This window comes from Penicillium coprophilum (assembly GCF_028826855.1).
Source record: "Penicillium coprophilum strain IBT 35676 chromosome Unknown utg000005l_segment0_segment0, whole genome shotgun sequence".
Lineage (NCBI taxonomy): Eukaryota > Fungi > Ascomycota > Eurotiomycetes > Eurotiales > Aspergillaceae > Penicillium > Penicillium coprophilum.
In genome coordinates this window covers 1,757,007-1,779,154 of record NW_026622724.1, presented here as the reverse complement: position 1 = coordinate 1,779,154, position 22,148 = coordinate 1,757,007, and the positions used below count along the sequence as shown (strand labels likewise).

General features: G+C 48.0%; 9 protein-coding genes across 9 annotated transcripts; 6 read left to right on the top strand and 3 right to left on the bottom strand.

Moving 5' to 3' along the window:
- Nucleotides 1-326: 326 nt before the first annotated feature.
- Nucleotides 327-2,015, top strand: N7500_008265 (uncharacterized protein; the record flags this gene model as incomplete). The annotated part of the gene is made up of 1 exon (XM_056679409.1): nt 327-2,015. One exon carries the CDS (start codon nt 327-329, stop codon nt 2,013-2,015), a length of 1,689 nt encoding a protein of 562 aa, XP_056529781.1.
- A 1,285-nt stretch (nt 2,016-3,300) lies between these two features.
- Nucleotides 3,301-3,634, top strand: N7500_008264 (Glucose-repressible protein Grg1; the record flags this gene model as incomplete). The annotated part of the gene is made up of 3 exons (XM_056679408.1): nt 3,301-3,315; nt 3,377-3,560; nt 3,618-3,634. 3 exons carry the CDS (start codon nt 3,301-3,303, stop codon nt 3,632-3,634), a joined length of 216 nt encoding a protein of 71 aa, XP_056529780.1.
- A 2,538-nt stretch (nt 3,635-6,172) lies between these two features.
- N7500_008263 (putative DUF221 domain protein) lies at nt 6,173-9,084 on the top strand (the record flags this gene model as incomplete). The annotated part of the gene is made up of 2 exons (XM_056679407.1): nt 6,173-6,259; nt 6,310-9,084. The coding sequence occupies 2 exons, from the start codon at nt 6,173-6,175 to the stop codon at nt 9,082-9,084; spliced, it is 2,862 nt and encodes a 953-aa protein (XP_056529779.1).
- A 397-nt stretch (nt 9,085-9,481) lies between these two features.
- Nucleotides 9,482-10,254, bottom strand: N7500_008262 (alpha/beta hydrolase; the record flags this gene model as incomplete). The annotated part of the gene is made up of 2 exons (XM_056679406.1): nt 9,482-10,176; nt 10,233-10,254. The coding sequence occupies 2 exons, from the start codon at nt 10,252-10,254 to the stop codon at nt 9,482-9,484; spliced, it is 717 nt and encodes a 238-aa protein (XP_056529778.1).
- A 750-nt stretch (nt 10,255-11,004) lies between these two features.
- N7500_008261 (uncharacterized protein) lies at nt 11,005-11,428 on the top strand (the record flags this gene model as incomplete). The annotated part of the gene is made up of 2 exons (XM_056679405.1): nt 11,005-11,070; nt 11,108-11,428. 2 exons carry the CDS (start codon nt 11,005-11,007, stop codon nt 11,426-11,428), a joined length of 387 nt encoding a protein of 128 aa, XP_056529777.1.
- Nucleotides 11,429-11,989: 561 nt separating this feature from the next.
- On the top strand, nt 11,990-13,301 carry N7500_008260 (heme-dependent oxidative N-demethylase family protein; the record flags this gene model as incomplete). The annotated part of the gene is made up of 3 exons (XM_056679404.1): nt 11,990-12,257; nt 12,337-13,019; nt 13,071-13,301. The coding sequence occupies 3 exons, from the start codon at nt 11,990-11,992 to the stop codon at nt 13,299-13,301; spliced, it is 1,182 nt and encodes a 393-aa protein (XP_056529776.1).
- Nucleotides 13,302-13,405: 104 nt separating this feature from the next.
- Nucleotides 13,406-14,591, bottom strand: N7500_008259 (homoserine dehydrogenase; the record flags this gene model as incomplete). Its single annotated transcript, XM_056679403.1, has 2 exons — nt 13,406-14,484; nt 14,558-14,591. 2 exons carry the CDS (start codon nt 14,589-14,591, stop codon nt 13,406-13,408), a joined length of 1,113 nt encoding a protein of 370 aa, XP_056529775.1.
- A 320-nt stretch (nt 14,592-14,911) lies between these two features.
- N7500_008258 (CCDC174 family protein) lies at nt 14,912-16,135 on the top strand (the record flags this gene model as incomplete). The annotated part of the gene is made up of 1 exon (XM_056679402.1): nt 14,912-16,135. One exon carries the CDS (start codon nt 14,912-14,914, stop codon nt 16,133-16,135), a length of 1,224 nt encoding a protein of 407 aa, XP_056529774.1.
- Nucleotides 16,136-16,697: 562 nt separating this feature from the next.
- N7500_008257 (uncharacterized protein) lies at nt 16,698-18,854 on the bottom strand (the record flags this gene model as incomplete). Its single annotated transcript, XM_056679401.1, has 9 exons — nt 16,698-16,741; nt 16,800-16,981; nt 17,036-17,140; nt 17,193-17,304; nt 17,367-17,596; nt 17,647-17,724; nt 17,782-18,366; nt 18,437-18,695; nt 18,746-18,854. 9 exons carry the CDS (start codon nt 18,852-18,854, stop codon nt 16,698-16,700), a joined length of 1,704 nt encoding a protein of 567 aa, XP_056529773.1.
- Between the last annotated feature and the right edge of the window lie 3,294 nt (nt 18,855-22,148).

Genomic DNA, 22,148 nt, shown 5'->3' with positions numbered 1-22,148 from the left:
CATGCGGCTTTCTAAGCTAAATAAGCTGATGCGATATGAACAAAAACCCACCATTCGGATCTACCGGCGATAGGAGCTATAATGTCGGATGCACCATCCGATGTAGTAAATTGTGGTAGGACCTACCTGCTTCAATCAAATCTATTGCAATGGTCCAAGTTATACTTTGGCCGCAAGTCTATTTTTATTTGTAGTCTGGGGCTAGTCCAGCCTTACATTTCTTCTTCCGATTTCCTGCCCCGAGGCTCGATTCAAAGAAAACACGCAAATAAAAACACGCCTATTCATCTATTTCCAAGCGAAAGTGATAACGATTTCTGTCTGCCATGGTATCAGTCACGTCATCCAGGGGCATCGCCATCCAGCGTGCACAAGCCGACACAATACGTGACAGAATCGAGCGCATCACCGAGGACCTCAGAGATATTAAAAACTTCTACCCCATCAAGATATCTCCGGGACGAACACGGAAGTTACGCGAATTCCTTATATCCGAGCTCGAGTCACTCCGGAGTCAGCCCTTTGATCTATATGATCAACAGGGGAAGGTAGATTATCTTCTCATAAGAAATTATTTAGAAAGGCAGCTCCGCGAGTTAGAACTGGACTTCAAACAGGATGCAAAGACTGCAGTCCTTCTGCCATTTTCAGACAACCTGCTACAGCTGTGCGAGGCTCGTGCTATGGTAGTGTCGATGAATTCAAAAGATGCAGCCCAAAAGCTCGTTGAAGCTCAGTCTCAAATCGCAGCCGTGGTAGACATGATCAAGAACGAATCGACCAAGATCCGGATGGAGAAAACAACTGCATTCAGAGCGGCGAGAAACATAGACTCATTGCATGCCAACTTGAAAGAATGGTTTGAATTCTACCAAGGCTACGATCCGTCGTTCAATTGGTGGGTGTCACATCCATATGGGATCGTGGAAAAAAGCCTGAAAGACGTTTCAGCAACTATTCGAGAGAACTTGGCTGGTATCCGCCCAGGCAACGAGGATGCCATAGTGGGCGATCCCATCGGCCGAGAGGGTTTGCTAAGCGAGCTCTTGGGTGAAATGATTGCTTACACACCAGAAGAACTAATCTCAATCGGAGAGAATGAGTTCAAATGGTGTGTTGTTGAACTGAAAAAGGCATCACGTAGTATGGGATACGAGGACGACTGGAAGCAGGCCCTGGAAGAAGTCAAGAATGACTTTGTCGATCCTGGAAGACAAACCGAATTAGTCCGAGATCTCACAATGGAAGCAATCTCCTTTGTCGAAGATCACGAACTCGTCACCGTTCCACCCGTCGCCAAGGAGAACTGGCAGATGTTCATGATGTCGCCCGAGCGCCAGAAAGTCAACCCTTTCTTCCTCGGCGGTGACTGTATCATTGTCTCATATCCAACAGACCAGATGGATCATGAAGCCAAGCTGATGAGCATGCGTGGGAATAACATCCATTTCTCCCGCGCCACGGTCTTCCATGAAATGATACCCGGACACCATTTGCAGATGCACATGATAGCGAGATACAGACCTTACCGCCAATTATTTGATACCCCGTTCTGGATTGAAGGATGGGCTCTGTATTGGGAGTTCCTTTTGTGGAATGATGAACGGTTCCAAAAGACGCCGCAGAATCGGATCGGGATGCTGTTTTGGCGGCTCCATCGATGTGCCCGGATTATATTCTCTATCAAATTTCATCTTGGCCAGATGGCACCCCAGGAATGCATTGATCTACTCGTTGATCAAGTCGGACATGAACGTGCCACTGCAGAAGGAGAAGTGAGGCGATCATTGAATGGCGACTACTCCCCGTTATATCAGGCTGGGTATATGCTGGGTGCGTTACAGATATATGCGTTGCGAAAGGAGACTGTCGAAACGGGACATCTTGGTGAGAAGGAATTCCATGATCGATTTTTAAAGGGCAATTGTATGCCAATAGAGTTGGTGCGAGCCTTGATGCAAGATCAACCGTTATCGCGTGAGCACACGCCGTCTTGGAAGTTCTATTCCTTATAAGCCTACTCGGTCATGAACGGGAGTAGGCGAAACAAATCAAAATATTGTCTGTCTCCAATGGATCAACTACGTAGCGAAAGCACGAACTACCCTATATGTATACATGCTTGGTCTTAGGAACCTCACTCTTACACCAACATCCTGACTTTCTAGCAAAGTTTAATGAGCTCTCTTCTATGCTCGACTAAAGCTTAGAAGTCCAGAAGAAGAAGACTTTGGAAATAAATGCAAAGACATAGTCTGACCTCGGAACTACGGGCTGTAACTGAATAAAGTGTTCAAACCAATCATTATCTTAAGCTAGACCTAATACATGGGACATCAAAATATTACTTAATAATGGGAGTTTACTTTTCTCTCTGATTGGTGGGTTCAGATACCGATCTCCCGAGGTCGCTGAAGGTAGTGTAGGAGATATCGGCGCATATTCCAACTACGTCACAGGCCAAGAAGGCTTGGGCCCATGCATGACATCGATCAGACTGTGGCTGTACAGGGTATATTCCCCACAATGCTAACTACACTACTGTACATGGGCCTAGATGTGATCGATGATCTATATGGTGGTCTCTGAGGCTTCGATGGCAGCTAGCTTCATTATGTAGTTTAAAGAATATTTGACTAAGCATGAAATTTTGAACAAAGGCAAGTCTTGAATTCAGATACATACCTTCGATTTGCCTCAATGGTCAGGTGAAGAAAGGTTCTCCGAAGGTCCATGGAATCTACCAAGGTCCACTCGGCTTGGGGTAAATCTACGTCATGGCCAGGTGGGTCCGGGAACAGTCTGGGGGTGAGGCAATTCACACATGTCTCTTTGAAGGGTCAGGGAAGAAAATGGAAGTAATGGAATGTTCGAGGCGTCTAAGCAAGTCAGGTTCACATGCACAATGCGATTGTAGATTGATAGTGTATATTCGCATGATTGGTGATGTCAGAAAAGCTCACACCAAATCACAGGGTAGAAGGCTGTAAAGTGTGGATATGCGGCAGCCACACGAACTTCCAAGATTTTATGGTTTGATCGAATCAAACTTGGCAATGTACGGAGGAAGATATGTGAGATCTGTGCGAGTTGGCAAGTCTTGGAAACTGGGCGGTTTCCAGGCTGGGCCTTGGATGACGTCATGACGTCATCGCCCCTGCCCAGTGGGGATGCAGAACTACATAAATATCTCTTGACTTCCCTCTCTCATTCCTTCTTCACCAAACACAGCTCATCTCTTCCACGCTACAATCTTCTCAAACAAACCACACTTCTCAACTCTCATCTCTCAAATTCACAATGGAGACTGCCAAGGTTCGTGCTTGACCCAAGCCTCCTACCTGCCTTTGATATATCATTCTAACAATACTCACAGCAAGCCGTTAACTACGTCGCTGAGACCATCCAGGGCACTGGTGCCGAGGCTTCCAAGGAGGCCAACAAGAGCGTCGCCAAGGACAGCGATGCCAACGTCTCCACCCGCGCCAGCGCTGCCAAGGACGCCATCGTCGACAAGAAGGACGAGGTTTCCCACAACACCAAGGCTGATGTCCACAAGGGTAAGCTGAAACCATCAAGTCAAGCTTATTAGAGACTGAGTGCTAACAATCTTCCAGAGGCTGCCAAGAACTAAAGTGATCTGAATTCTACGATACCATCACGGCGGAAATTCTGTCTTTTGATGATTTGACGATGTAAATAGCGAACAATACCACACACGATTCACAACGTTCACAGAATTGTATATTGTAAATGTAGAACGGAACTGTAAATAACAAGTACCCTTAAACATGCACCATTCAGAGGCTTCGCGCGGAGATTGGTGCCTGAGGTTTCCGACCTTATTTAAGCTTAATTGGCAACTTGGAAAGTACATACGTAGTTACGATTTGTCGAAACATCCTTTCAAAAGAGAAATGTCAGTAAATCCCAACTAAGCACTAAATGCTATAAAGTGAAGAATAGAGACATTCTTCCCTCCGTATCCGACTCCTACCCGACTTACGGGTCTATACTCTTGACTCCAAATCCGCCAAGAAACAGGGTCTACCCTTACTGTACTCAAGCTCTTCTCCACCCCTACGGATTCTCAGTACTAACGGACACTTGTCAATTATTGGATCAGTGCGCCCCCGCTCATCATTGGGGATGCATGAATCAATATCGGGACTCTTAGCTTCTTACCGTTCTTGGGGTAGGAGAGCACTATAAGCAGCCTTGAACAAGCAATGTCAGCACCTGGTTCGTGGTATGAAGCCCCAAGATCCTTGCTCACCCCGCTCAGCTCCCATCAGGAGTGAATGAAACAAATTGATTCGGGCGTGTGACCGTCTGCCAAGAGGAGGTCCCCTATTTGCACTCTGAAGTTATTCTAGCCTGTCATATGACTGAATATATAAACGACAAGACAACTGCCACTTATATTTCGATCCAATTTCAATCTATCAAAACCTCTTATCTAGCAAGGCTCAGAGTACGTCTATCGTCTTCCTTACTATTTTATACATGTTCTAATCTCTGACCAAAGGTTATATATATCCCAATAGCTGCCCTCCTATCTCGCAACACGATGTGTTATAATATGATATCGTATACCTGCGGTCACACCCTCAAGTCACAGTCGACCACCTGCCCATGCGACCACAAGGACCCGGATATGACCTCAAGCTTTAAGTGCAAAACATCATGCACGGGGTCTTGAAATCGGTCAGCATACTTGGCCGTGCGGGAGCCCAGTGCGCCCGTCACTGTACCCTGATTTATTGAAAGTTCGGCAAATGGGGATTTGTTCTAAGGATACGGAGTACTGTTTCATACATTACAAATTCTTAGCGGGAATATTGATCCCTGTTGCTGGCAGTGTACATAGCTCTTGTACGGAGTACTCCGTATGGAGTATTCATCATGGGGATTTACTGGGGGAGGAACCGAGTGGATCAGTGTTACATTGGCCTGAAGAGGCTAGCAAATCGCACACTGTACGGTTAAATTGTCCTAGCCGGCCATTTCTATATTTAACCCTAGGAGCAATCTGACCCTCAGCTGGTCACTAGCACTATCTCACGAACAAGGGGGCTACTTGGCGCCCAGAAATTTTTTTATCTACAACTACGGAGTAACTCCGAGTACTATATTCTGACGTAATTGTGAAGATTGAACGGTGACATGGGATACTACCCAAACAGGAGGTCTTGCAGTTAGATTAAATGTCAAAGGGGGAATCATCAGTCATCATCATCATCATCAGAAGTTATACATAGAAAAGTCGCTTGCACAGAGTATGCTTTTTCCGCCTTTTTCTACCGTCTTGAATAGACTGGAATAGGGAAAACTATCTTATAGTTATCTAAGAAAAACCGGGAAGCCCACCGAGAAAGCGATTGAAAAGACTGCTGAAAAGACCACTGAAAAGCCCACTGAAAAGCCTTGTAAGAAAGACATCACAGAGCCGCAGAAGCGGCCATCTAATAAATTCACCCAAATCAGTCTATTTATTTGTTCATGGAGTAAGGCATCAGTATTGGCCTCAGGCCCCAGAGGCAAACTCCTCAAACATCATTTGAACGCGCGGAGATACCCACGAACAGGTACAACATTGAACGGTACCTACATGAGTTCCATGTCTTGTGTCAGTGCTACCTTGGACTGGACAATCGCAATGTTCCAGAATCTTTCTACTTCAGGCGACTGATTGGTGTACCATTTAACACAGGATGATGGATCGCCAATGATACGACAATAGATGGGTCAGGGGAAGAATTGAAACGTGTCGGAGCGCCACAGGGAACGCCAGTTGATATTGATGCAACGAAATCTGATCTCCAGAGCCGTGGGAACTACATCATTTATACTTGGCATGAGGGCTTCAACTGAAGAAAAGTGGCTCGTTGTGGGCTTACTCACATAACGGCTGTGATCAGCGACGCTAAAATCGCCCAGAGACCAATAATCCGATGATCGAATTCTAATAATATCCAGCCTAGACCAACAGAGTCCACCTTTTTTTTCTTTCATTATCTTTGTCTCACCTTTGGCTCGTTCCCAACTTTTTTTCGAATCGTCTCAAACTTCCCCTCGTTTTAATCTATTCCCTCATCCCACTCTCATGCTAGGCTCCTGATCCCCGGCCCTTCGTTCATGCCGGATTGCCACTCACTTCTGCTTTGACGTAATGGACATACATCGCTTGAGCTTGAATGCCCGCACGGATGGGGCGGACACTTTCCTCGAGCTCATTGCGAATCCATTTCGTTCTGCAGTAAGTGTGTTCTGAGTGAACAGAGAGAACACCATGTTGACAAGCTACAGTTCACAGTCACTGCTATTTGGGCCTCGCTAGGTACCTCGATCGGAGTCACTGTCCTCCTCGCCCTCCTCTTCTCCCTTATTCGACCTCGTCACTCGCTTGTCTATGCGCCCAAAGTCAAGCATGCAGACCTTAAACACACTCCGCCTCCGGTGGGCAAGGGCTTCTTCGCCTGGGTCAAACCGGTCATCAATACACGAGAAGCGCAGCTGATCGAGACAGTCGGCCTGGACGCCGCAATCTTCCTTCGCTTCACAAAAATGTGCCGGAACATCTTCATATTTCTTAGCATAATCGGCTGCCTCGTCATGATACCGGTCAATATCACACAGAGCAAGAACAGCACCGACTCATCGGCGTCCGCCGCCTTCAACATGATGACACCCCTCAACATCACCAACCCCACGGCTATTTGGAGTCAGGTCGTATGCGCCTGGGCTTTTGACCTCATTGTTGTTTTCTTTTTGTGGAGGAACTATCGTGCTGTGCGGAACCTGCGGAGACAATATTTCCAAAGCTCTGAGTACCAGCGCAGTCTGCATGCCCGAACCTTGATGATCACTGACATCCCTCCCGGTGATCGTACCGACGAAGGCATCCTGCGGTTGACTGACAAGGTCAATCCAACTGCGGCCCTCCCACGAGCTGCGATTGGCCGTAACGTCAGAGACTTGCCCCGGATTATCAAAGAGCACGAGGAGGTTGTGCGAAAACTCGAGTCCGTTCTGGCCAAGTATCTAAAGAACCCGGACAGATTGCCTGCGAAAAGACCTACTCTACGACCTCCCCGCAAACAACGCAATCAACTCGCCAGCGGCAGAGTGGACGCAATTGATTATCTGTCTGTCCGGATCCGCGTTTTGGAAGAGGAGATCAAGCATGGACGGGCATCGATTGATCGCCGAAACGCGATGCCCTACGGCTTTGCCAGTTGGGACAATATTGAGCACGCTCATGCTGTGGCATGGAATGCCCGCCGCAAGCACCCCGAGGGCACTACTATCGATCTTGCGCCGCGACCCAGCGATCTTATCTGGGAAAATCTACCGCTTACAAAATCAGCACGCAAGTGGAAGCGACTGGTCAATTTTGTCTGGGTGACTTGCCTGACGGTTGTTTGGATTGTTCCTAACGGTCTGATTGCCATTTTCTTGTCCAACCTGTCAAATCTGGGGTTGGTATGGCCGGCGTTCCAGACCTCGCTGTCAGCGAACCCAAACGTTTGGGCTGCTGTCCAGGGTATCGCATCGCCTGCGTTGACTTCGCTCGTGTATCTGGCCCTTCCGATCATCTTCCGTCGACTTTCTATTCAAGGTGGTAGCAAGACTAAGACATCTCGCGAGCGCCATGTCCTGGGACATCTGTATGCGTTCTTCGTTTTCAATAATCTAATCGTCTTTTCACTCTTTTCGGCTGCTTGGTACTTTGTGTCGTTTGTGATTGACAAAACCAACAATCACGAAGATGCTTGGCAAGCCATCTTGGAAAGCCGGATGTATGCCAAATTGGTTAGCGCTCTATGTACAGTCTCGCCATTTTGGGTGACGTATCTTTTGCAGCGGAATCTTGGCGCTGCTATCGATCTTGTGCAGCTCGTGACCATGGTTTGGGTTTGGTTCGCAAAGACCTTCCTCGCGCCGACACCCCGACAGGCAATTGAGTGGACCGCACCACCACCATTCGATTATGCCAGTTACTACAACTATTTCCTCTTCTATGCCACCGTGGCTTTCTGTTTCGCTACCTTGCAGCCAATTGTACTGCCGGTAACGGCATTGTACTTCGGTGTGGATGCCATATTGAAGAAGTACCTGTTGATGTACGTGTTTATCACTAAGAACGAATCTGGTGGTGCGTTTTGGCGAGTTTTATTCAATCGTCTGATCTTCGCTACTATTCTTGCCAATGTGATCATCGCCCTCGTTGCCAAGTCGAGCGGCACGTGGACCATGGTATTCTGCGTGGTCCCCCTGCCTTTCCTGATGCTTGGGTTCAAGCTCTATTGCATGAAGACATTTGACTCCGATTGTGAATTCTACAATCGTGGAAATTTAAGCGATGCCGAGGCCTTGGGCGTGAACAAATCTGATAAGAAGGCCTCAGACCGTCTGAATACCAAGTTCGGACATCCTGCCCTGTACAAACCACTTTTGACACCGATGGTGCACGCCAAGGCAGCCGCAGCACTAAAGGACATCTACCAGGGTCGTCTAGATCAGGGAGACCAGGGAGACACCGGGGGCGAGTACTCAGATATCGCAATGAACCCGATGCTCGCCTCCCAGCCCGGAAAGTCTGCTGAACCCTCTCCATTCGAAGTTGTTCCGGAGAGCCACCTAGATTTCTCCTATTACAAGGATCGGGCAGACTTCCGCGACGAGTTCGGCGGCGGCATCTATGGCCGACCCGAGGACCTAATGACAGAGCGCTCGCATACACCCCGCAGTACTCTGAGAGGCGAGTGGTCTCCCGGCTCATCCCGTGCTTCATCACCAGCACCCTCTCTGCCATCAATGCCGCTGAATATACACAATGGTTACGAAAACCCCGACCCAACAGGACTGATCCACCCGGCCTTCCGTGTGCCGCTATCGCGCGGCGACAGTGGCAACTCGATGGATGAGGCCGAATCCAGACTTCTCACCCATGCACAGACGCCCGGGCAGGCGGATATCACAAACCCGCTGGATCGCTGGCGCACCGGTGGCTATGGACCTGTCGGTCAGGATGACGAGCCCGCATACGCTCCCTACGACGCTTACCGTCCACATCGGTGAGCTGTGATATGTTCATATTAGGCTTGCTCGGCCAAACATTTGCATTTGTGTAGCATTTCTGTATTCTATCTTGGCGAACAACATTCCGGGGGACTCGGCGTCATTTCTAAACACGAAGATCACGATTCAAACTTTTCGTCTGCTTTAAAGCATATCTTGGAGATTTTACCACACACACATGATGTGGACAATTTCAATGTCATAATATTACGGTATCAAGACTTTTCCAAATGGTTCTCTGGTAATCCGGCTCTTCAACATCTTTACAATGTTCCTAATTACATAGTCCCAGCATCTCTAACCCAGTGCACACGACGCAGCTAGTGCTGTTCAATGTCTAGAGGATTCCATAGACCTTCTCTCCAACTCCAAATGAAGTTCGGGTCATGATATTCTCTCAGCTCACATTAGACTTGATGAAATGCGCAACCGCAGCGAGTTCCCTCTTCCCACTCGGAACCACATGTCCACCCGAATGCCACACAACAATCGCTTTCTTCCCATCCACCTGACAGCTTTCCACCAATCTCATCGATGCACTCTCATCAACAACAACATCCATACTCCCCAAAAAATGCATCATCGGCGTCCGAATCCCAGGATCATAAAAAGCACGATAAGCTGGATTCGACGCCCCATACCCCGAAATACTAACCACAAACTTAAGAGGCGGGTGTTCAAGCATGTCAAAGCAAGCAGGATACGACATCCCACCCTCCGCCTCCAGTTGGGCAAACGCATCTTTCCGATTTCCCTCCAGAAGCGAAGCGGCCATAGCGGCCATAGCGGCCCCCTGACTAAACCCAACGATTCCATCAAAAGGCCCGGATTCCTCGAGAATAGACGCAATAGAATCCAAGCCGCGTTCTAGTCCGGGATAAAGACCGTCTATAGATTCGGACTCGAACCAGCTCCATGCTCCGTGTCGATTGCGGAGTTCGGATGTATCACCGCCCTCGGAGGGAACTAGTGGGAAGGGAGCTGTTGGGTATACAAGCTCAACACTGTCGGCCTGTGGAGGGATGGCGCGGCGAATTTGTTTTTCTAGGGCTTGGAGTTTTGCTCGGAAGAGTTCGCCCGACTGGCGGGATCCTGGAATGGTTAGATTAGATTTCAAGTAGGGGCTGCGCGGTTCTGGTGTTCAATACCGTGGATCATTAAGATTTTCATGGTTGGACGATATATGGGGGCTGAATGGAGAGGACTTTTCCTTCGTGAACTTCGGTAGGGGCGTAGGAGACTTTATAGTATGGCTGTCGAGCACTGCCTACCTACTATAGAACACTAGTGATGACGGTCATTTTGTATGCATGAACGTCAAAAGGTTAGTAATTTTTTTACTTTAGGCCAATTGACTTGATCCTGCGATTTTCCTTCATAGCGATAGATTCTCCATTCCCGGTAGTTCCACATTAAGTGATGGGCAAGAGCCGCAAGACTAAGTAGGCCTATCGTTGCGTTATAGGAAAGCTCTTATACCGAGTACTTAGGTAGGTACAGGTGAAACTCTTGATATAGTGGTACTACATTTTCTGACCTGTCAATTAATATTGAGTCAATATATCCTCTAGAAAGAGGAATAGGCGACGTTAAGAATTGTAGTTCAATTGACCTCGGGATGTGAGTAGACACCTGAGCCGTCAGGCCACATTTTCACGTGAGTATCCAGGGTCCAGCCAATCAGATTGAAGTGCATTGATCATGGAACCCAAACTGAGCCAGTACAATTTGATTCTCTACATTTCATTCGCTAACCGAGGATCTATAAAATGCTCAACTGACCTCGAAAAATGAGACCATGAAAAGGGAGCTGTCAACAGTGGTGGACCGAGTCACAGCGCGCCAAAGCACTGACACAGCTCCAACCCACCAGCAACCGTAACCTCCCGAGGCACAACAGCACTCCAAACCCACACCACAATGGCGTGGTACTCCATCCTTCCGCCAGAGCTTACCCACCTCGAGAGCTGGGTAGCTCGCCTCTTTGTGAGTTTCCCCTTTTCTCTCCAACTCTAACCCTCAGCCCCTGTGTTATGACGCAGTCGCTAATCTACCCCGGATTCCGCAGTTCTTCCTCGGTCTCATCACCATTGGGCCCTGGGCTTTTCTCGTACTCCTTGATGCAACCGTTTGGATATATCGATTGATCCTTTGGGAGGTCCCCTATATTGGTGGACGAGCACGTGGTCGACAGCGCCCTCGCGCGCCAAGCTTGAATGAACGTCTGGGCGGGCAACGGAGGGCGTTCGGACTACTCGGTGTGGAGACAGATACCGGTGATAACGAAGGGGGGATCGAGATGACTCTTCGGGGCTGGATAGGGAGATCCGAAAGGAGAATGTGAGCCCTGTTCAAGCATTGAATCCACATCTGAGTGGAGATGGGATGAAACAAAGAACTTCGGGGCAGATATGATCGGATCCTCGTGAGAAGTGATGATGTTTATGATCTTTTATTGTCTGTGGTTTCTGTTGCTTTTGACTATATGAGCGAGGATGCATTCCTTTTCCGAGGTGTCATGGTCCCTCGATACTCAGTGTTGTACCCCAAGTCTTGCAGTGAGAGGATTTAACTATATTATGTACAAGACTTACGACGATTGTACAATACTTGCAGATCATCTATGATACCAAGTCCTAGCGAGTATCTAATCTGAATACCCCAACCGTCTTATCTTGAACCCCGCAGGCCATCTCGGCCTTATGAGTCAATCAGCAAACACGAACGGACAGTGCAGCCAGTCAAAGCAGAGAGAGATAAGCTCCAATACAAGTTTCCACGATAGATTCGCCTTCTAGTGCGGAGTCCATGCGGAGTAGATGGTTGTTTTGGACATAAAAATCACTGTTGGGCAGGGATTGTAAACATCAACAGCTTAATTTCACTCTACATTGTTTTGAGGAGAATGGCAGAAGCTTCATACAAACTAGACATCGGTGCACCATGGCCCATCTTCTCCCGACACCTACTCTGTGCTTTTATCGTGGGCCTGTGTGCTGTGGTGTGGAGGGTCCGGCAATCACGCAAGGCTAATGCCTACGAAAAGACGAAGCCAACTTGCTCGGAAAATGAGAAATCTACCATCAAACCTCTGGAGGGATTCAACTGGGAGGAGACTGAACCGTTACAATTTCGCCCATTCAAAGGAAAAGAAAACTACAACTTGACTATGGGTAAGTCTGTCGTCCAAGTCTATACAAATGTGTCATAACACAACACACAACACTCGATATCCAGACTAATCCATATTAGCACTTGAAAACCTCGATCCATCAGAGCTGATCCAGATGGACAAAACATATAAGGACCGAGTTACTCTTCGCAAGTCCGTACTCGACCAAAACCACGACATCGTGGTGGCAATCAACAACGAGAAAACCCCAGACGAGGACCCTCGCATCCGGCCCGCCATTAACGAACTATACAATTTCGTGCTGGAAAAATACTTACCAACACGATATCCGAGCATGTTCCGTCTAAACGCCGAAGGCTCGCTCTTCCAAAACCTAGTAACAGGCGCAACCTGGCCGACAGCCCTGTCGCCAGCGACGCCAACGATCCGAGCTCTGGAAATCCTGAGCCAGACAGTAGACGAGGATTTTCTAATTCTACTCCCTGAGATTTCACCCGACAGCGAGGACCAACCGAGATATGTACTGCAGGCATATGCGACCTGTTTCCCGGCTGGCTTCAACACGCGCGAGAAACTCGGGTTGCGTTTGTCCGATATTCATGGCCCTGTCCCGGGCTATCACGAGAAGATTGGTCGCAGTATGGATAAATTCTTTGCGCGTATCCAAGTTGGAAAGTTTGTGAAACGAGTTAATTGGAGCATTACTATTGACACGGGCCTGTTTGCTGCTTTCGGTGAAACACATGCTGTGTCGGGAAAAAAGGAGGAAGCCATTGAAGTTGGGAAATTGAATGTTGACCAGGTATGTTAGCTGCGAGATTGATTCGACGGAGTAGCGCTGATATCATCAAAGACTGTTCTCCGATGTGAGCGTCAAACATTGCATCGACTGCCGGTGTCCAAGGCTCTTGTTTTTACCGTCCATACTTATGTTTATCCGGTTAGGCAACTTAAGGATGAGGGATCTGGTGAGGACCTTGCAAACGCGGTCGATGGCTTGAAGAGAGGAAATGTGCCAGAGATTCATACTTATAAGAAGGGAGATGTGTGGGGAGAGGCATTGAAGGACTTCCTAAGGGCTTAGACTTCTGCATATATTGGTGTTCTGTGCAAGATCCATGAATTATATAGTAGATATGACACAGATTCTATTGAATTGATCTTTTTAGGCCTCCAATGGTCTGGAGTTTAGCGCAGGCGCTCGACAACCTTGATCAGATCGGCCGAAACACCCATGGCGGTAACATCACCACCGGCACCAGCACCCTGGACAATCAGAGGGTTGGCACCGTAGCGCTTGGTGTAGAAGCTGATGATGTTGTCACTGCCCTTGAGACCAGCGATGGCGCTGTCCTTATCGAAGTACTGCAGACCGACCTTGACGGCCTTGGCAGCGACATCAATGCTACCAACGTAACGAACAACCTTGCCCTGCTTCTCAGCAGTGTCCTTGATGTTGGCCATCTGGGCATCGAACTCAGGGAGACGAGTCATGAACTGAGTAATGCCATCCGCGGAGGAAGGCAGAGATTCGAGCTCAGCGGGAATAAGCGACTCAATAGGGAAAGAGTCGGGGCTGGAAACCTCCAGACCAGCAATACGGGCCAGGATTGTCAGCTTGCGGGCAACGTCCATGCCGTTCAGGTCATCACGAGGATCCGGCTCGGTGTAGCCGAGCTCCTTAGCCTGGGCAACGACGGCGCTCCACTGTGCATCGGAAGCACCTGATGCAGGGGCAAAAGTGTTGAATAGGAAGGAAAGAGTGCCAGAGAACACACCCTCAATGCGGGTGACCTCGTCACCGGTGGCCACAAGGTCCTTCAAGGTCGACAACACGGGGAGGCCGGCGCCCACGGTACTCTCGTGGTACACAAGGGCCTTGCCCTCAGCTGCAGAGGCAAAAATATCCTTCCACAGGGAGATATCATCAGAGAATCCCTTCTTGTTGGGAGTCACCACTGAGATGCCCTTCTTGAGGAATGTGGGGTATTGCCGGGCGAGGCTAATGTCCGAAGTGTTATCGACCAGAATGGCTCGGCCAGGGGCTGCGGCGAGATATGTGGCAATTTCTTCGGCCTTAAGGGCACCGGTCTTTGTCAGAGAGGGTGCAGCAGAAGCTGTGGCCCAGTCAGCAGCAGGGATGGCCGGCGAATAGGTGGGAGTCTGAGCAAGGAGGGTTTGGGAGGAACGGGCAAGGACGACAAGCTGGGGCGCATTGGGAAGACGGGCAAGCTGCTGGAGGAAGGCAGTACCAACGCCTCCAACGCCTAGTTCGTCAAATTGTTAGTACTCAATTGATTAGGATATTCAGAGCTCAGTAGTGAGGTAAGGTACACTTACCAATGACACCGAGGTAGATAGGGCTAGCCGACATAATGCTGATTGGAGGATTTTTCTTGATTATTTCGATTAGTCTTGCTTTCTGATTCTCAGCAAAGAGTTCAATATCAGATCAAAACTAAAAAGAACAGTCAATTGAGTCACGACGCGATCGATTCACCTGAGTAGTGGGGGCGCGGGGCTGCCCCGAACATCGGCCTTAGTCATCAAGGACGGGCAGAAAAAGACGCTCAAAGCTTGGCGGTGTAGATTATTGGGCTTATCGATAAGCCAGTGGCATTGTAGGACGTAGAACATCCGTGAAACTTGCTTCTTCCTTCTTGATATTACACGACACATACCCTTCACATCGTCATGCCTGCGGACCAAGACTCCCTCTATGGGCAACCACGTTTAAAAAAGAACAAAACTGAACAGAATACCTCAAGCCTTGCCTTCACCTCTCAGCTCTCTTCACTCATCGCTCAAGATGCGACCACTGGTTCGTCGCGTGGGCGCCACCGTCCCTCCAAGAATCCAAAGGCAGATCTCTTCTCAAAGCACAACAAAGGCACCCAGAAGCGCGCAGCTGCCGATCTAGCAGACGACAATAGGGCCCTCAAGCAAGTCCACAGGAGCACCCAGGACATTGGCTCAGTCGACGCAAACACACTCAGCCGGTCTCGACGTCGCATGCAGGAAAAAGCGCGCCTTTACGATGATATGAAGAAAGGACTGCATCTTGCTGCCGACAGTGATGATGATGACATGCCCATTGATCCATCCGATCCGGACGCCTACCTGGCCCGACTCCGACGCAAGGAAAAAGATGTACTGGTTGACTTCGATCTGAAGCACGCAAACGAGGAGGCGTTCAAGCCAGATGAGTCCGACGATGACAACGCATCTATTGTTTCCTATGAAGACGAATTTGGCCGTTCTCGCCGTGGCACTCGAGCCGAAGCAGCGGAAGCTTCTCGCGCCAAGGAGGAGGAGGCAGGTGGCAAAGCTGCCCAGGAACGCTGGCGCCCTGCTCGTCCTGAAAATTTGATTTACGGAGAGGCCGTGCAAACTGAAGCGTTTAATCCCGATGCTAAGATTGCATCGCACATGTCCCATCTTGCTGCTCGTCGTGACCGCTCGCCTACCCCACCAGAGAAGAAGCATTACGATGCTGAAGAAGAGGTTCGAAATCGTGGAACTGGGTTCTACAGCTTTTCCACCGACGAGGAGGAGCGTAAGCAGCAGATGGAAGAACTCCAAGTCCTGCGAGAGGAGACTATACTCAAGCGGAAAACCCTCGAAGAACAGATGGCTGAGCGCAAGGCTCATTCAGAGTGGAGATGCAACAAGATCCGGAGAATTATGAAGGAGAACGAGGAGAGATGGCGGCAAGAGGATCTTGAAGCTGAACGCAACCCACCTAAACCAGAAACGCCTCCACCTAAACAACCGCCCAGAAAATGGTTGTATGATCCATCAGACCCACCATATGACACAACTCACTGCCCACTATGGCGACGATATATGGCTATGGTCTATCCTGAACCAGACGATGTCGCCGATTCTGCAACGGACAAGGACAAGGAGGTCTCCTAGTTTTCCTCAATGGTGTTTCGCGGTGGCCAAGCAATCCCCCGTCACTTTTCCATCGCTGCCCGCGCCTCGATTGACAATATACTTTCTAAATTTTGCTTTTTGTTTGTGTGATACCCCTTCATTAGCTAACTTGCAAATGGATTTCATTGAGCTTATTTTCTGTGTCTGTATTCGAACGGGTCCAAGGACCTCAGAAGGCAGTGTGCTTTACATTGATAAGTCAAGCCTAGTTGCTTTGATAGAACCCGGCGTACGAGAAGTAGAATGATTCTCCAGCGGTAAGCTCGTTTATTGCTATATCAAAAGACCACGGAGCGCTTAAGCTAGGGCAAAAATATACTAGATCTGGAGTCAATCGTGCTGGTATCCAAATGTGCTGGCACGAGGGGGAGGACAGTCCATTGTGCACATGCAGCGAGCAGAATTAACAGTTGAAAGTACTAGCCACGTCTTTTGAAATCTTGAATCATCACAGTCATATCAACATAAGTCATAACTCATCATGTCAGAACAGAGATTTCAATTATAAACCCGCAAGTCCCACCACAATCCCCAGTATAGCTCACTCGCTCAGTTCATCCATAATTTCCAGAAACATCCTGGCATCTAAAAAGTCAAACCAAGTCAGCAATGCTCGAAATCGGGTTCCTTAGGTCCAAATTACCAGAAGACCTTTCGAACTCCAAGACATGATGTCCCTGTGGAGTTTGCGGGGATGTATAATCGTCCATAGATATAAATACCACAGGCTTGATATCACGCACAATCACCGTTCTGGAATCGTATGACTTAAGCCAACTGCGCTTCCCAAGGTTGTGGGTGACGAAAGCAGTCCAGACAGGTGTGCTGTTTTCATTATTAGAATGTAACGTTTGAAACGTGAGATTGTGCTTGGCATACTGTTTCATCTCCCCCAGGTAGACCGATGCTTGGAGTCGCACGGCCCCAGTCACCAAGTCTTTGTATACGCGCAGTGCGTGCACATAGTCATCATCGGTGATTGTACTGGAATATATCAGTATCCATACATTGATCCCCTCTTGTATGGAATACTCACGCTGCATAAATCTCATCTTCATGGTCCAGCTCGTGGTCTATAATTTCTCCAATGACGTGGCCTGCATCCTGGGAGCGCAAGGCAAGAAATGTGTTATGGAACAGCACCATATCTGTATAATTATGTGAGCATCATCACCTTGGCAAAAACAGATTCCGAATAGACATTGCCAACCTTCCAATGTGGTGAACTTCAATTGCGTCCATAAAATAAGCTGTGTCCCGTGCTTCCGCCTGCACAATCGGAGACAAGAGCCGTCTCGCAGTATCTCAAGTAAATTAAGCGGCAAGCAGTAGTAATCACTAGGCCTTGTGCGGTGGGGCTCCCTGCAGAGGATGCGGACGCGGTGGTCTAGTCTTCTTAGGTAGAAGGACACGCGCATATCAGACTCATCGTTTAGGGATCTATACCGCGTTAAATAATTACCCGAAAGCAGTAAGTACTCTCGACTTACAATTGGAGGAGCTCCTCGAAGCCCTCGTCTTTAATCCACTGTTTAATGCCTAGCTGGGGTTCTCCGCGGCAGTACGACCTGTGTCGAACATGTTAGCAAAATTCCGAAAATGAATCCGGGTTATCGATAGTTTACCTTTCTCTTACGGATGGCAGAGGGGTGCTGGTACTATTGGACCCGAATGTTTCCTTAGCCCAATGTTCTTTGATAACATCAGGGGCACTCGAGCGGCTAGTAGTAGAAGTGTGCGGCGAGGTAGGGATTTCCGGTACAGACGGTGGGAACTCCGAAGAAGTGCCGGAGGAAGGCGACATTGGTGGAGACAGATGCGGCGGTCGAGTGCGCTCGTATGACCTCCGCCGCCGTGCATTCCGGTCACTCACCGGGCTATTTCTTACCGGGTGGTCCCTCAGCGGGTGATCTCTCACTGGGTGGTTCCTCGTTGGGTGGTCCCTTAATGGGCGGTCCCTCCCTGGCTGGTCCCTCGTCGGGCGGTCCCTCGTCGGGCGGTCCCTCGTCGGGCGGTCCCTTGCCGGAGGGTCTCTCACCGGGGTGGTGGGACGGGAACGGTGACGAGAGCTCGCGCGGTTGCCGGAGGGTGAATCATCGGGACGGAGCGTCATGCCTTCGAAGCGAGCAGCAAACCGACTATCTTGTGTAGACAGTAGAGTCTTGAATCCATTGACAAGGCCTGCAAGGAGCGGGGAAGTATATTGACCACTAATAAAGAGCATGGATGAGCATACACATGCGCTTTTCTTCTCTCTACTGGTTCTTGTGGAGCACCTACTTCTTTACCAAGTCGCAGAACTCTTTAAAGACCGTCTTATACTTGGCTAGGCGGGTGGCCAGGGTATACTGCGATTGGTCCCAAAAGAACCGGTTCATATTCAGCCATGTTCGCTTGTACCTGGCTGGACTAACATCTCCGCCATCGAGCTCTCTGAAAATATCGCCGATGTCCTCGATTGTATATGTGTAACTGGCTTGCACCACGTTCAGATCGGGTTTGATCATATTAAAGCAACGGCGATTTCGGGGATCTTCGGCTATATGTTCCAAGCTGGATAACAATGCGCTAATTGCGTATAACTCGGACATGAGCGATGTGATCTCGCCCACATGTTCTGGAAGGGGGTTCGAAATGCATAAAGGCCAGTTGCCACGTCGTCGGCGCTCTCACGAGATGCGCGCAGAGCCTGAGCCATCTTAGAGTCCACGGCGTTAAGCCATAAGAGGGACGTTTTGGGAGGGGAATGTATGGTGGGGAGGAAGGGGAGGGGCAGGGAAAAATTACAAAGCCAATAGGCTCACATGCAGACAATTAAGATTATTTAACAATAAAAAAAGAAAGAAGAAAAAAAGAAAAATAGAGACAAAAAAAGAGAGAAAAAAATCCCCATGAGGCTCTTGACAAGGTTCTCCCTTGCTTCCAAGACCTGACGTGTTCACGCGCGAATGGCGGGGCTTGGTGGAGCACTATTTCCGGCATTGTCCGTTCAATTTTTTTTTTTAAGATAGGTGAACTTGAGGATATATTGAAGAGTAATTTAAGGTATACATCGAAGCTTATCAGCCTCGACCCAGATTCCATGGTTCACAGGGTCTTTCCCAGCCCTAAATGTGGGGATCTCATCAGTTTCATCCTCAGACCAATCATAGTACTATACCAAGCGTTTGGGGATGCACAGAGATACAGCGTAGAATCATGGTTCCTAGATTTGGTATATAACAGTGAAGAATATACATTGCCTGAGATTAGACAACTTCATTCGAAGGGACTATAAAATCGAGAGTAATGGAAAGCAAATACTACTTTGATTAATTTCGATGTTGCCTTGATTTCGTCTCCAAATAAATGTACAGTAAACCCCAGTTATAACGAATCAATTGAGACAGGGCCATATAATCCTTAAATCCAGGACCCCATGTTGTATATATATATATCTGGTTTACATACAGATTTACGCTCCAAAATAGCTTCTGATGCCCCTCTACTTTTGCTCCCCCATTCTCCTGACCTCCAGTATCCTTTTATATCTATAAATAGCGTCGATTAAATAGGTTTCACCTTGATACTGCTACACTTTATATAAATATAGGGGTTTTAGAGCCTAAATAGCTTTATTGCACAAAATCTGTGCCTTTTAAACCTCACTTTTATCCTCGTTAACCTCCGGAAGGAATTTATAAAGTCCAACGTTATCAACAGTAACTAAATCATTCTTAATAAGTTCATCCACTAGGTTTAAGAATCTCAATATCTATTAGGTTTGGAATCTAAGCCTATATTATATACATATTAGAAGATATATTATTAATAAGCTATTAGATCTCTATCTATTCAAGACATATAAGTGTAGATAGCCGCTTCTACAGCCTTATTATATCTTTCTTATAGGGCTTTTCAGTAGTCTTTCTAATGGCTTTCTTAGTGGGCTTCCTATTTTTCCTTAGATATTTTTTAAAATAGTGTTTCCCTTTCCAGTCTATTTAAGACAATAGAAAAAGGAGGAAAAAGCATACTCTATGTAAGCGACTTTTCTATATATAACTTCTGATGATATCACTACTACTAGTATCTAGGCTATTTATTGGATAGTAGAATATTGTTTCGACGCTACTCTCGGAGAGCGAGCTTTCGGGGGTAGGGACAGCGCGGCGAGGCATTCTGATTGGATAAAAGGTGATGAGCAAGACCTGGATATAGCGAATTTAGTATGGTAGGATTGATGAAGAAACGAAATTCGCAGTAAAAAGGGAAATTCGTTATTAGTATGGTGGATTAATTGAAGCACCGGTTTTCGATCGTAATAATCAGGTATTTGTAATAAAGGGGTTTACTGTGACCCTTTTCGGTCTTCTTATACTCCATAACCCGAAGTCAAGTGTCGAAGAGCAGATACTTACATAGTAACCTAAGGGTGTGCAATAGGGTATAGATTGTCTACCGCCAATTCTTTATTACTGAACTCCACTACATCAGATATAATGTTCAGGAATCCGATCAGGTTAGCTCTGAATCATAAGATCTAAGGCCACGGATCTCTGCTAGCGGTTGCATTGCATTTGTGTAGCAATACATTATGCATTCCGTATAATAGAGCCCTGGAGAAATACGGAACAGTTGGTTGACTAGTATGCCATGCATATGCAAAGCTTGACCATAGAACGACCTAGAACGTTAATCTTCACATAACTCGCGTGAATGAGCTAAATTAGATCATTTGGGCTGTTTGGGGCCAAAAGTGTCACTATGGAAACCACGCTATACAACGAGGTCGAGTCTCGAAAGATACGTACACCCCGCATAATTCTAGAATATCGAAAGGTCACCAGCACTCAGTACTGGCCAGCAATTTACACTAATGTGCGGATATTGCACTTTTCTCGTTGCACTGGGCTGATTAGACCTTTTCGACAGAGTTGATTGATATCGGATCTACTAACTGTAACTGAAACTGCTTAATAAATCGCGATGCTTTGGAGAAAACCCATTCGACAAAGTGTAAGATCCAACAAATCCATCCCGTGGATCGTTCGATGTGCCTGGAGGTACGGTCTCATACAATCTGTTTGACCTGGGAAATCCCAGGCTTTGCTATCTTCAAGCGTTGCGCAAGATTGGATCGGAGAGGTTTGAAGCATGACCGGAGTAACTACGCCAACATGACAAGACCTTGAACTGAACACGTCCACGGAAACAGTGTGTATTTTGTATAGCCGCTTGAGTCAGATTGTGTCAGTTTCCATAAGGACGTTAGGTGCATAGACCCAACAAGACCCAACGCTGGAGCATTTTATTGACTGGTGCATGTAGGCTTTTTTCCCACCACAGTGGTGTGGCATGGTGCACTATGGCATGTCCACAATGAAGGCATCGGAAATCCGCCGGCATATCAATGTTAGCATTGGCCCGAAGTGAGACTGCTCGGACATATATGCAACTATGATAGCCCCTGCTCAAGGCTTTATCAAGCGCCAAGCATTGAGCTGTCAACTTTGATGTAGAATGCTCACTCGGCGTCTGTGAAAAGGTTGTTAGAGCTTGTGCATTTACCAGAGTGTGCTTTGACTTCCAAATCACCCACCATATGCTGTTCCCTCGTAAGCCCAGTGTTGTGGTAAAACCGTATCGTATTATCGCAATGTTATTTTTCCATTCTATTGTGAGTCCCAACTTTCAAGGTCGTGTATAATCACTCTGCATGTCGTCGTCCTCGTAACGTATCGTGAAGTCGTATCATCGTATTGTCGCCCTGCCGTCTTCCCGTCTCATCATGAGCTCCAATTGGGAGCGCCCCGTATAATAATCACCCAGCCCATCATACTCCCCGTAACGTATTGTCAAACAACCACTTATCATCACATCATGATTATGTCGTCAAATTGTGCCGCTGCATAACCGTGTCCTGCGCGCGTGCACTTGCGCTAGCCCTAATCCCAGCCACCTAGACTCTGCAACCCGAGAGCAAGAGATTGAGAGTCCATGCTCGTGGTCT